General features: G+C 38.9%; 2 protein-coding genes across 4 annotated transcripts; one reads left to right on the top strand and one right to left on the bottom strand.

Annotated features, from left to right (window-relative positions):
* The first annotated feature begins 895 nt into the window (after positions 1-895).
* Positions 896-11,845, top strand: cdip1 (cell death-inducing p53 target 1). Of its 3 annotated transcripts, none has more exons than XM_071518645.1 (5): positions 896-979; positions 5,551-5,702; positions 6,888-7,043; positions 8,039-8,315; positions 9,711-11,845. In XM_071518645.1, exons 2-5 carry the CDS (start codon positions 5,627-5,629, stop codon positions 9,820-9,822), a joined length of 621 nt encoding a protein of 206 aa, XP_071374746.1. In that variant the 5' UTR covers positions 896-979; positions 5,551-5,626; the 3' UTR covers positions 9,823-11,845. The 3 variants fall into 3 exon arrangements, with proteins under 3 accessions (XP_071374746.1, XP_071374744.1, XP_071374745.1); XM_071518643.1 differs by having other exon boundaries at positions 6,885-7,043; XM_071518644.1 differs by lacking the exon at positions 896-979 and adding an exon at positions 3,811-3,952 and having other exon boundaries at positions 6,885-7,043.
* Positions 11,680-13,663, bottom strand: polr3k (polymerase (RNA) III (DNA directed) polypeptide K). Its single transcript, XM_071518646.1, has 3 exons — positions 13,385-13,663; positions 13,003-13,090; positions 11,680-12,254 (listed from the first exon to the last, which is right to left on the bottom strand). The coding sequence occupies exons 1-3, from the start codon at positions 13,493-13,495 to the stop codon at positions 12,127-12,129; spliced, it is 327 nt and encodes a 108-aa protein (XP_071374747.1). The 5' UTR covers positions 13,496-13,663; the 3' UTR covers positions 11,680-12,126.
* Between the last annotated feature and the right edge of the window lie 31 nt (positions 13,664-13,694).

The following is a 13,694-nucleotide window of genomic DNA, read 5'->3' as shown; positions in this document are numbered from 1 at the left end:
CTCCAGAGTGAACACCATTAACAAAACACCAACTAATGTCATTTTTCATGGAAAAGGGAAATAGCTTTCAGTCACCTAGAGCCTATAGCCTACTAAGGCACAAGAGAGATATAGGATTTACATACAATGACTGATGATGTAAGGTCAAAGGTCAACAGGTGCAGGGTGTGGGTGTGGTTGATCTTACTGGCATATTAGTGTATTGGTCCTATATCTCTCTGGCACACTGAAGCTATAATGGTGGCTTCTGGCCCAAGGCACATTAAAGACTGGATTAAATTCAATTCAGTTTAATTCAGTTCTTCTATATAAAACTTAAGTGCAGAATTTGTGTGCTCCCTCCACCACTGCCACGCATTACGTGTCATCCCATAGGGTCTACTCCCAAATTCGGCTAAAGGAAAACAAATAAAATATATTGAAAAACATTTTATAATCTAAAACATACCAAAGTTGATTTCTGAATTGGCTGATGAGCTGACAATGGTGGTATGGAGAAATAGGCTGTCTCTGAAGACAGGATAGCCTACTGCACAAGTGCTACTGGACAAAAGTTGAGAAGTATAAGGTTTCACAACGATTTGTCATGTTGTTTTGTTTGTTCGTTTTGTTTTGTAATTATTTAAATAATATTTTAATAATAATTATTAAATAATACGTTTTATATCAATTTATGCACAATTTCTTATCGAAAGCCAAACTTCCTTCTATTGCTTTTTATGAACAAATTCAAAATCCAGTAGGATGAAATTGTTATTTTATCAATTCTGTATATGATTTGGTGTTTAAATGTACAGATATACATTCTTCTTTCAATAAAAAATAAAAATAGGCTGGTGAAGCTCCCACAGAAGTAATCGGTATTACGTCAGGTGAAAATCCCCTTTCAGCGGATGTTGACTGACTCTTGTTAGGAAGCTGCTAACGTCAACCAACTTTCAGTCCGACCACGGGTTGGCTACCTTTCCAACAAAACCAGGTAATTTAACGTTAAATACAGCGATAGATACATTATTATGCGCACGCTCTAAAACTATATGGCATATAGCTGTACAGGTTTAGCCAAATAATGTGCGAGTGACGGGCATTAACGTCAGTCTGTTGCTTTTGTGCCTAGAGAGTAGCGACGCTAGCTAGCTAACGTTAGCTAGCAAACATTAACAGACTTTCGCTAAGCATTAAACAAATACAGCCTTGCTAGCCAAGTTATCTATCTTGCTAGCTACAATCCAACGACACTCGCTGTCGGTCGGTCCTCGGCACGTTACGAGAGCTAGTAAAATCCTCGGTGAGCTGGCTAATGGTGTCAAACGTTAGCTAACCGCTAGCTACTGATTAACGTTAGTCAACGTTAAACGCCTCTATTAGTGGAGCGCCCCAGTTTAACGTCTATGCAGGCTAACGCTAGCCATCATTACGTAAGTTATTCACGGATAGTTGTGAAAGTAGTGTTGGGCTGAATTATCTGGTTAAAGATAAAAACATTAGCTAGCTAACTAACGTTAGCATTCAGTTAAGAGTGATGTCTCCCAGTCAGGAACATTGATAAGGTTAAGTGACTTGCTAGCAGCTACCGATGTTAGTGTCGCTGATCGCACTGGTTTGCGACCTTGTTGTTGTTTTTGTATTGTATCCAGTCTGTCACCGTGTGGTCAACTTTATCTTTATGAGCACGATTAGAGGGCTGGGACAGAAGGGCACTTGTTCGGACTGGAATGAGAAAGGGAAAGTAAAGTAGGAGACTGGGCGGGATCGGGCTATACAAGACTGATCAAAGTGCCATTATTTATTCATACGTCTATTAATATTAATAGAAATTCCCAGAATGAAATCCACCAGATTGTTAGAACCCTTTTAACTTCCAACTGTGATATCCCTGCTCTCTTTCTGGCTAATAATTGAAAGTAGCCTCAGTTTTAACACTGTTTTTTTTTTTTTTTTTTTTGTTGTAGATTCCATTGGATTTAGCCAAAAGTGTCAGGCCTTACACTCATAGTATAGGTAGTCACTCTCAGATATGCAGTCATTTAAGAATTTAACCCTGAAAAATTATTGTAGGCTTTGCCCATGAATTATGGCCTTGTCTGTTTTGATGTTGACCATTTAGGCTACTAAGGATTATTATGCAGATCTAGCCAGATTAACTGATTTGTAAACTTTTACTGTATTACAGATTGTTACACTTTTGGTTAATGTTCTTTGTGTGTGTGTGTGTGTGTGTGTGTTGTGTACACCACTGGCATGCACACATTTTTGCAAATATTATTTGTCAGGGGTCAGTTTAACTTAAAACCTGTTTTTACATTTGCCTTTACAGAAGCTTTCAGGATATCCCTAAATGTTTTGATGCTAGTGTTGTGTTGTTGCAAGATCCAAATATTATGTCTGGGTACTATTCATCACAGTACCAACCACGATCACAGTACCACAGCAAAGAGAGCAACATGTTGATTGATTTGATGATTTGAGCAGTCCCAGGTGCAGAAGTGAGCTCATGGTACAAACCTGCAAGGTTTTTAGTTGTTATACATGGATGGACACATAGGAATTTATGTTTTATTCAATATTACTGGTGCCAGTACAAGCTGGTGTCCAGTGTGGACCACATACTGTATTTGAACACCTATTTTACTATTATACTTGAGAAGTTTTAGTTTCACACACAGTATCAAGTGTTGTGGATGTCGTATAGCAATGGTAGTGTGAGTCTCTGGGCAGTGGACAGCCAACAAATCTCTTAAAATCAAATCCAAGTCTTAACAAGCAATTTCTATTTTTACTCTTACTAAACCTTATAGCACTAAATTGAATGGCTTACATTTTATTTTTAGGGAAATTGACTGCCTCCATATTGATGATCAATAACATTGTTAGTGATTGCTAATAAGAGGTTAATGCTAATTATTCCAAAACTAAAAATGAAAATGAAATGTTGTGTGACCTTTCTGGATGTCTTAGTTCATGGTCAGTCACTGCCATAAGTGGCAGGAAGAGGATTCAGGTTGGTTAGTTCTAAAGCCGGGGATGACACTCCACACCTTTATACCTGTGTGCTGTCAAACTTCATCATGGTGTACAGCATTTGAGAAAATCATTTTCTACAAAGCATGTTTGTCCTCTAGGCCCTTTTCACATCGTCATGGTAACAGCTAAACCGGTGCATTATAACTTCCTGTGGCAAGTTTCTTTTTGCGACTTACTGACAAACCAATCCAACAAAAACAACAAAATTGTAATGGTTACTAGCACTAGATACATAATGTAACTGTAATTTAGGGCAGGTTGTGGAACAATTTAGTGAAGGACAGAGCTGGCAACAGGAAGTTTTAATGCACCGGTTTCGCATTGAGAAACAGGATGTGAAAAGTGCCTTTTGTGCAGAAGCTAATTAATCAAAGGAAGTTAAATTCTACTATTGTGAAAATTTCTCTTCAACTATGAAACATCACACCTTAGCTGCAAATCTTCCCACAGCTCCCACAATCCTGTTCTCATATTATTGGGCTGGACTGTAGGGACAGCACCACACTTTGCCCTGAGGTTTAACATATTGCCAGTTTAACATTTTGAAGTGAGTTAATTTCATAAATAAGTCTTCTAAATATTGTTTGTTGACTTTTATATATCACTTGTTCAGCCATTGTCGTGCACAGAAAATGACGAACAATCACAATGAATTCTGGGAAAAATGCACTCCTGAAGTCTACATCACTGTTAACTCGCTCCTTCGGCCCATTGAAGGGTCGATCTCAGAAGGTTCACTTGACTTATCAGAGTAATGGAATGGTACTTAAGATGGCAGCGAGGATTCCCCTGAGGGGAAATGCTAAGAGGAAGTCAACAAGTGCAGGTCAAAACGACTAATGAAATGGGGCTGTAGTTTGCATAGAGTGCTGCGAGAGAGAAGAGAGACGGAGAAAGAGTCTTGCAGCTAGTCAGTTAATAAAGTGAGGTAAGGTTGATTTAATGTTTGCTCCATCACTTAATTATTTAAAACATGCAAACACAGCAGTGATTTGTTGTTTGCTGGTCTTTTCGACTTTGTATGTCAGCCAGACTGTCAGGTAAATGGCTCAACTTTTTTCTTCCAGCTCCTCTCGCATTATAAGTTATGACTCCAGGCCTGTCTTTGTGCTTTTGCTTTGTCTTGAGTCAGAAACTGAAAGAGACACAATCTGTTTCCTTTGGAGAAAAAAAACTTTGATTTTTAGCCCCAAACATCTCTTGAGACCTTGTTTACGCAATTTAGCATTGTTCTCAGGCAATGGCAGTGTTTGAGGTCTGTGTCAAGTGAAAGCCGGAAATACTTGGTTCATGGTTTCTTGTAAACCAGGGTTTCCTGCAGTGCTATACAGTCATGGCAGGCCACCATAACAAAAGAATACTGCCTTGACTGGAAAATCCCAAACTTCCAAAATGTATTAGGCCTAGTTGAATTTTCATTGAGACCAACACAATGTAGCTTCCCAACAGAGCTTGGGGTAAGAAGCAGAAACCAGGCCGCCCACAAAATTGAGAAACTTTTTTCCTGTAGATGAAATCGTCGAACTGTTGAATCATCGTCGAACTGTTGAATCATCCTCTTAATTGCCAAATTGATTCTTTTTGCCACTGCTGTTTGTTGTTGAGTAACAGTAAGATAACATGTTCCCTAACTAAACTAACTTTATTACACCTACTACACCTTTTTAACATTTGAGTCTATCATTGTTCCAAAAACGTTTCTAATTTACTGAGAGGGTGTAAACAAATTCAAGGCATGTTCATACTAGCCTATTTGTTTTTTTCTTCTTCTCGAGTAACCGTTCACTATCTCAGTGGAACTAGACTTGAATGTAGTCCAATTGGCCAATGAGCAATGAACATGCCTTTGTCCAATCACAGACAGCGGGGCGTGGTTTCTGTTGTATTAGCACAGAACTCTGTTGGGAAGCTAAATAACACCTGGGTCATCTGACCAAAAGCAGCATTGTAAGCAGTGAGTAGCATATTGTAGGAGCATCACAATGTGTGAGCAAGGCAACATTGTTATATTGTTACAACTTTAGCTAATGTTAACAGAGAAATATCAGCATACCCCCTCTAAAATGTAGGTTAGATAGCTATGCTAGTAAGTAAGGTGGACACCGCATAAATTATTCCCTTCCTGCAGTCGCATACCAGGACTTTGCACTGCCTTTTTCCTCTGCATTTAATTACTGGTAGTTTTTGTTAGCTTACAAACAAGATCAGATGACAAAAGTACAAACAATAGTTTACTCTTTAAATAATGCCGCACAATACTCTGTAAACTAGGCCAACAAATAAACAACATTGACACTATTAATCAATGAACTCGAGAAAGAGCGTGGCCCATCATAAATTTGGTTAAAACTCCACTGCATTTTAGCCAGTCATCCTGAAACTTGGCCCCTGTACAAACTGCTATCAGCACTGACACAAAGTACCTCATGATTTGAATGTTGTTGGAACATTTTGTGACTTGGGAGAAGCAGCTGTGTCTGAGGGTAATGAGCCACGAGACTTTCACTGTATGTGCTTTCCTCTCAGAGCAGTCGAGTCCAAGGAGAGTTGTGAGTGGAGCTCCATCTCCAACCCCTTATCCCTGTCCAGAAATCCGGCCAGTATGTCCAGTGACCCTCCTCCTCCTTACCCTGGAGGCCCCAGCGCCCCTCTCATCGAGGAGAAGAATGGACAACCTGGTAATAAAAGTTTTTCTAAGCATCTCTAACTACACATGTTAATTTAAAAGCTCATTTAGAACCACTGTTGTGATGAATAACATACAAGGTTATGTGTTAGTAGCTTTGTTGGAAAAGTTCTTGAGCCTCAGATGTATTGGTGTTTTTTTGTTTTTTTTAGCTTATATTGGCCATTCATAGATATTACTGTTGACTTAAATCCAACTGTTGATGTTGAATGGATTAAAAAGGTCACCAGAAAATGCAATGTAGGCAAGTTTTTTGCAGAATATCTCAATACATAATTTTTCATAGCAATGTGATCTCCTCATTTCATCTCCAGACCTATTGTTTTCATTTAAGGTCTACCAGCGCTGCAAGATAAAGATTTGTTTTTGGATTCTATTTGTGTCTCTTACTCTTTGAGAACCATATTTCGAAGGACACTTCTAAAAACAAAAAAAAAAAAATATATATTTTTTATATATAGTTATTTGGATATATATTGGAAATCAGCAATTTTGTTTCATAACTATCAAAATTGGTAATGGATCCAAAGAGTCAATATCATCAAGCCCTGGCACATGCCTCTGAACACCTCATTTGAATAATTTGTGGTAAGACTTGGGAAGCGACACCTTGGAGACTTGAAAATAGCATGTAGAAAATAGTGTCTGTTAACAAGTGCACTTCTCTGATTCACTAACCAAAAAAACTAAAAGTAGTTGGACTTTGGTTTCACATTATCTTTATTTTGACGTCTAAACTTTCAAAGTAGCCAATAAATCTTTGGGAATTGTAAGACAATGTTACAGCACTAGTGGCTGATGCATCCATACAAGGTCGTACTGAATGGTTCTGGTGACACTGATGTAACACTTGTTGTTGCCATAGAGCAGCTTAAAAGCATCTAAAGCACATCACCCATGTATACCAACAACTTAAAATGCAGAAATGCAACCTAGAGAATACCCCTTGTATGTGTTATGCAAATAAGCACACACATTGATTCACAGGCGTTGCCTGTGTGTGTGCATGCATGCGTTAAAGCTACACTTGCATACTACTATAGTTGCATATAAGCTACACTATTGCAATTCATGACATCAAAGATATCAATTTGTTTACTGTGAGACTCAAACCTCTGTGGACTTGGATCCATTGACATGGTTTTTTTTTTTTTTTATGTGTGCTCTCCTTCAGAAGCAGCTCCTATAAGAACAGGTCCTCCACAGGGACAGCCCCTGCCTCCAGACTATGGTCCTCCACCCTACGAGGCCTCACAGCCGGGCTTCCTGCCCCCTCATGTCCCTGGAGAAGGGCCCATGCCCATGCCAATGCCAATGCCGCCACCACCACCAGGTACCGGAGCCTTTCTGAAAATGCCTTTTGTACACAATTGATATCCAACATTTCACATGGCACTTTATAGTGAAGGTGGGCTGCTCTAGCAATAAAATCCTAAAAATATAAAAGAAAATTCCTAAATTCCATTATTGACGTGTTTTATTTACATGGAAACCAAAACATTGTTAAACACAGTGTCCAATGGTGGCGTCTGCTGGTGAAAAGTGGCATTGCAAGCGTAAGAGTAATAATGTGGGAGCATCACATGGTGTGTGAGACAAGCAAAAACAGCTTTAGCTAATGTTAACGTTATAGCAGCGTACCCTGTCTAAAGTGTTGATGCACTGCCTTTTTCTCTGCATTGACTGGTAGTTTTCATTAAATTACAAGCAAGCTGTTATGAGTTTGGCTGGTCAAACCCAATACAAACTAATGAGTTTATTTCCCTTTCATATCAAACAAAAATGATATTTATTATATTTATTAAGTTTATTCCTACTGGGCATAACCCCCACCCTGTGGGAAAGCCTAGATATCTCATGAATAATAGCTTTTTTTGTAAGATTGACCAGCTCAGTACAATTAACCACACCTGTCCGTAGATTTGTATATTAATATAGCACCTCAAGTAGAGCTGCAACGATTAATCGATGAATCGATTAGTTGTCAACTATTAAATTAATCGCCAACTATTTTGATAATCGATTAATCAGTTTGAGTAATTTTTTTAAGAAAAATAAGTCAAAATGTGTAAATGTGAATATTTTCTGGTTTCTTTACTCCTCTATGACAGTAAATTGAATATCTTTGGGTTGTGGACAAAACAAGACATTTGAGGACGTCATCTTGGGCTTTGGGAAACACTGATCGACATTTTTCACCATTTTCTGACATTTTATAGACCAAACAACTAATCGATTAATCGAGAAAATTATCGACAGATTAATCGACAATTAAAATAATCGTTAGTTGTAGCCCTAACCTCAAGTAAGTTGTTTGTTTGTCTGCAGGCAGCTTCTACCCACCGCCACCCGGTCACTTTCCTCACCCCATGCCAGGACAGATGGGCCCCGGTCCCAGTCACTTCGCCCATATGGGAGGCCACACAGCTACCGTCTTGGCTCCCCCGGGAGCAGCCACCACCGTAACCGTACTGCAGGGGGAGATGTTCCAGTCCACACCGGTGCAGACTGTGTGTCCGCACTGCCAGCAGGCAATCATCACCCGCATCTCCCACGATGTCGGCCTCATGAACACGCTCTTCTGCCTCTTCTGCTTCTTTGTGGGGTGAGCGAGTGACGAGCAGAACATGCTGCATCAGTGCATCCTGAAATAATTGATATTGATTGATTCGTGTATATGTAATTAATGTGTATTGTGTGTTTGTGGATGAGGATGAGGTGGTGGGTGGGGCTGATAGCAGATGGCCTTTAGACACTTACATTTGTTTGTAGTGGATTCCAGGGTCGGGTGTAAAGTTATCCTGTTTACTTCACTCCCATCTCCTCCTTTATAGACACCCTAAGTTTATCGGTATGGTAATGTCCATACATGTAAGAGTATATATTTATATACACTTGTACATGCCTTCTTATAGGTATGCATGTGAAAGTGTATATTGTGGATTATGTACATGTGTACATATGATGCACGTACGGTCAAAACAAAAGAAACAGCAGCTTAAAGCCTTCAGCCATCAGTGACAGTGGCTCTGTAACAACATACAGGGTTTCTCTGGCTGTCAGAGAGGCTTGGGTGGCAACATCAGTGGGGAGCGTGTTGTACAGAGATGGAGAGTCAAATTTCCAAGGATGGGTTTCTGCCTGTCCTTCAAGTTTTAAAGGTCCCGTATTATACACTTTCGATTAATTTATTTTGAGATGTTCTGTGTCTCAGGGCAACATAACATCCTCCTCTAAGTCACCAATACAGAATGTAGTATACACAACTTACATTTGATTAATCTGAATCAAGGGATAAGTTGGCAGTAATATGGAAAGGATATTTGATGGCCAGTCATGTTTTAGGACTTTGCAGGAAGTAATTAATACCCGTTCATTTCTGTTCAGTTTTACATGGAAGTGAATGGACGTTAACATTAACATTGAATGAACTTTAAAGGATAACGGAAGGTTAGGAATATATTATCCTTAATGACACCGCTACAATCAAGAAAGAAAGAATTATGACGATGCAAATAGGACTTGACTAGGCCTCACAAGGATGATTTGGCAACACAGAGGACGCTTTTCTTTCTTTCTTTCGTTTCTATGTTTTGATCTTTAAATTTCTGATTAAAAACATTTCTTAAGTAGGGCTGGTAAATAGTTCAATATAAATAGAAGTTTCAATAGAATCATATCGCGATGAAATATTGATATTGACTTATCGTGATACAAAATTCTGTCTTCTAAAATGGTGAGAAAAGCAAGTACATTTCTCACCAAATGAGTTCTGAAACAAATTAGGAAATCTTTTTTGAAAATTATAGAGTTCGATCTTACTTATATAACTACGCAATTCAATGCGATGAACATCAATTTGATTATTTAACATGCATGTTAGCAGGTATCGTATATTGATAATGAAATATGTTCTAATGATTATTGTGAGCGTCACATTCATTCACAGGTTTTTGAATTTGTAACATTCATTTGTCGTCTGTTTGTTCCTCATTTCCAGGTGCGATCTTGGCTGCTGCTTGATTCCCTGTCTGATCGATGACCTCAAGGATGTGACACACACCTGCCCTTACTGTAAGGGCTACATCTACACATACAAGCGTATATGCTAACCACCGACAGCTCTGCTCCAGAGAGACATGTATATGCACACACATAAATTCACAGCTCCTCCTGCTGGTAGTGACAGGCTTTTTTCCCCATTTTTGCTCAGTGTTGTGTAGCCCTCTTTAGTAGGTGCGGTTTTATCATTAGTTCACCGAGTATTTACTGTATATATCTTTCAGCATTCTGCATTTATGTATAAACATGTAGTTCAAATGTACAAATCTCACACTGGACTACAGGAGATCAAGGGCACCAAAACATCCACAGAGATGGATAAGTGGCAGACACACAGATACATCTGGTATGAATGAAAAAGCAATTGGTGGAGGAAAAGGCATTGGATAGTATGCATTTAGGGTTGAAAAAAAAATATATATATATAAAAAAAAATCTAAGGATAGACAGATAGCCTCACTTAGGGAAAGCTGTGAAAATTGTCACTTTATTTTAGTTGAAATCATCTGTGAATCTTGCTGAGAAGCAAATATATTGAAGTCAATTTTTGCTGGGTCAGTGTTTTTGTTTTTCTATTTATTTTAAATATTTTATCTATTATTTTAACATGTTAATATTGAGAACTATAAACATTTTCGTCCATGTCTGATCATTATTTATGTTCTAATTCACCTAGTTTTTCCTATATCCTGAATAATATGACCCTCTTTGAATGTGAGTAAATTTACTAAACTTTTATTTTTGTCTCGATAAACTAATTTATTTGCTTGCTTGGGAACGGCCAAGATTGACATGTTACTCGCTATGTTAATGAATTTTCTGGGCTATAGTCACTAGTCAAAATGTTCAGTGAATTCAGGTCAAGATGTTACACATCAATGCCCTTTGTTCATCATAATGTAGTTAGTTTTGATAATAAGGCAAATATTTGCACTTTGAGTTGAACTTCAGATTTCCCAATGTAAACTTTGATGCATTTATGAAAACAACATTGCCACAACATAATCACTTTTGTCTGTGAGAGTTCTCAGTTAAGAAAAATCCAACGGTTTACCAGGTCACTTTAGTAGTAAAAATAGTATATAATTTTGGGTTTTACAGAGTGTGTTGTTTTGCCAATTGATTCATCAGCCAGGAGCGAAACCCACTTTACATGTATTTGTTCAGAATGGAGTGGAATGAAAGCAGTGCTGGCAGTAAATCTGCTCTGCTGCAGGGTTTCAATATTATCGATGGAGACGCTCTGCAGGACATCACAGTAATCTTGTGTCATCTCTCTGGCCAAATGTCCAGTCTGCGGACAGTCCTGTGTGTCCGTCTGCACCAATTCAAACTACATTAACCTTTCACTGATGATGGAGTTGGCTGATGACTCTCTGGTGCCAGAGAGAACAGGTCCGTAGTTTAAAATGGAAGAGTATGTTGGCAAACAAATCACCTGTATCAGTGGCACCATCATAACGCAGCACTATGTAGGCCTGTAATCCAACTAATACATTATCCCTTTAAGATTACTTGCATTGCTCGGATGCATGTTAGATAACACCTAAAGCAAATACAGGTACATCTGTCTTGACTAATACTGTAATAACAAAAAAAAAACAACCTAGTAATATTAACACTTTGCTAAGGATAAGCTTCATTGAGACATCTCACATAAGTACATTGTGATTCCATCAATGATATTAACGAATACCAACAACATGACAACCAGTCTGTTGAGCCACAGCATGCCCATCAGCCACACCCCACTGCCCATCAGATGCAGAGTATCTCTGCATGAACCATATGTTACTGAATACTTCTCACTGGCTGGTTCCCCGACTCGGTGCGCTTTTGAATCTTTTTACAGAAATGTGACTTGAGGCTAGTTGTGCAAGAAAAACAGTACATTTTGAGTTGAAGGATTGCATTGAACTTTTAATACAAAGTACTGTATGCCATTGTTGTGGATAACGCTGGTCTGCATTGCTCTCTAAATGTCTGTGATATGTATAACTATGTAAATCAAAATTTGTTTGACTGTTGCATACAGGTACTATTTTATCAATAAAAATCAGAACATGATTCAGACTTTCCATTGAAATGGATTCTTTTTAATGTTATTTTGAAAATGAACTGTAAATTGAATGATATAACTCATGTAAACAGCCAAAGGCAAAAGGAGAAAAAAGGGATCTTCAGTTAAGCCTGAGATAAGTGCACAATGCGCAAACCACTTAAATAAATTCAAGAACTACCAGAGACTGATAGCAAAAAATATAGGCTCAAAAATGAGAGGAAAGAGGAAGTTATGGAGAAATCTATGGTAGATCAGCACTAAGTATGCCTAAAATGTGTAATGTGCAAAGGTGTCAGTCTCTCCATCGATGTCCACACTGGGCATTGCAGCATTTGTAGAACGTCGTCATTGGTTCATCTGCTGATCTCGTCTGAAGCTGCATGAAGTACGCCCGAGGGTGCTCACACTTGGGACAAGGTTCTGCAAACACAAATACAAATATGATGAGTCACCCTGGAATAACGAGGATTAGAGGACTTGCAACACTTGGTCTATTGTGTAAACAAAATAATGCTGTTAAAAGTTATATCAAATTGTGCAGTTGGGCCAATCCAATACAGGCTTTAAAACCTCACCTAATTTAAGATTCAAATGAATGCAACATACACAAGGAACAAAACCATCAGAACAAAAAGATAAAATGAAAATGTGTGGATTCAATCTCTATTCACTCTAGTAAAAATGTTGCTTTACACATCTGGCTTTTGTCAAAGCTTCAGTGTAAAATCAGAATAGCTTTTATTTGCCAAGTATAACAGGCGCTCAAGGAATTTGATTTTGTCAATTGGTGCTGACACTTCACAAGACAGTTCACACAATACATGACTGACACGCTGTGCAATACAAAATGTGACAGGGCCTCACATGTCGTGCAGACAAGACACAGTGTGTCACAGGAGATTAAACAATCACACTACAAGTATCCATTAAAAGACAAAAGACCTGGCCCATGTAGCAGCGCTGCCAGGGTTTTACTGCCTTGAGAAGGCTGTGAGGCATTGGTAGTACAAAGTGGATCTTTTGCAGAGTTGACAAGACAAAATCCTGCTTTTGGTCCACCACATTCAGCTGTGAAGAGCTGAAGACTCTTCCCCCAGTTGGCCCGTGAACATAACTCATGTGGGCTGGCTAGAGGTGTGTTTTAGAGGCCTAGAGGTCTCCCACTTACCAGGAGTAGAATCCACATTCTCCCAAGCCGCAGCTCCACCAAGAACATCATCCACCTCTTTTAGCTTGGGATACTTCCTGTTGTTTACCTGTAATGGGGGAAGAAATGTGTCAAGCTGCAGAGACCAGCTGTGAAACTAGAAGCAGATGCACTTCCAATACAAAGCATGGACACTGGCAGTAAAATAAGATTTTAAATTGATATCTGGATGTACAGCACTACAAAATATCTGAATCTAGGATGTGCTTTGCTTGCTGCAGCAGCTGTATGCTAGTTGGAGCTTGCTGGCTACACTGGTCGATCAACATGTTACAAAACTCGAAAAATATTCCATAAAAAGGTATTAATTTGTGCCGTGACATGTCACCGTAGCCGGACTTACCTTTCTTGTAATGTTATGTACGTAGGGACAGGTGTTGCAGGCGAACCTCAGGCACTTCTGTCCTTCCTCGACAATCAAAACATTCCCGCATGTTGGACAGAAAAGAAGCATGTTACCGTTACCTATACAAACAAAAAAACCAGAGTCAATGTAAGCACAATAGCTTACACAGCTGGTTTACTCCACTCGGTTTTCTCTGAGTATAGTTTGGTGTGTTTATAGTTTAGTTTAAAACGCATGTGGAGCAGCGGAAGAGGAGCTGAAGGCAGGTGCTGCTCTTTTTTTCTGCTCGGTGGGAAACAAAATAAAA

This window comes from Centroberyx affinis, unplaced genomic scaffold (genome assembly GCF_046629955.1).
Source record: "Centroberyx affinis isolate AG114_WGS23_722 - 3 ecotype Tasmania unplaced genomic scaffold, CSIRO-AGI_Caff_v1 ptg000618l_1, whole genome shotgun sequence".
NCBI classification, from domain to species: Eukaryota; Metazoa; Chordata; class Actinopteri; order Beryciformes; family Berycidae; genus Centroberyx; species Centroberyx affinis.
This window is presented reverse-complemented; position numbering and strand designations above follow the sequence as displayed.

Excerpts from the sequence above, each read along its gene's own strand:
- polr3k (XM_071518646.1), bottom strand. The coding sequence starts at position 13,495 with ATGCTTCTTTTCTGTCCAACATGCGGGAATGTTTTGATTGTCGAGGAA. Across the intron at positions 13,091-13,384 it reads TACATAACATTACAAGAAAG|GTAAACAACAGGAAGTATCC; the intron begins GTAAGTCCGGCT and ends CCCCCATTACAG. Across the intron at positions 12,255-13,002 it reads GAATGTGGATTCTACTCCTG|AACCTTGTCCCAAGTGTGAG; the intron begins GTAAGTGGGAGA and ends TTGTGTTTGCAG.
- cdip1 (XM_071518643.1), top strand. The coding sequence starts at position 5,627 with ATGTCCAGTGACCCTCCTCCTCCTTACCCTGGAGGCCCCAGCGCCCCT. Across the intron at positions 5,703-6,884 it reads GGAGAAGAATGGACAACCTG|AAGCAGCTCCTATAAGAACA; the intron begins GTAATAAAAGTT and ends GCTCTCCTTCAG. Across the intron at positions 8,316-9,710 it reads CTCTTCTGCTTCTTTGTGGG|GTGCGATCTTGGCTGCTGCT; the intron begins GTGAGCGAGTGA and ends CCTCATTTCCAG.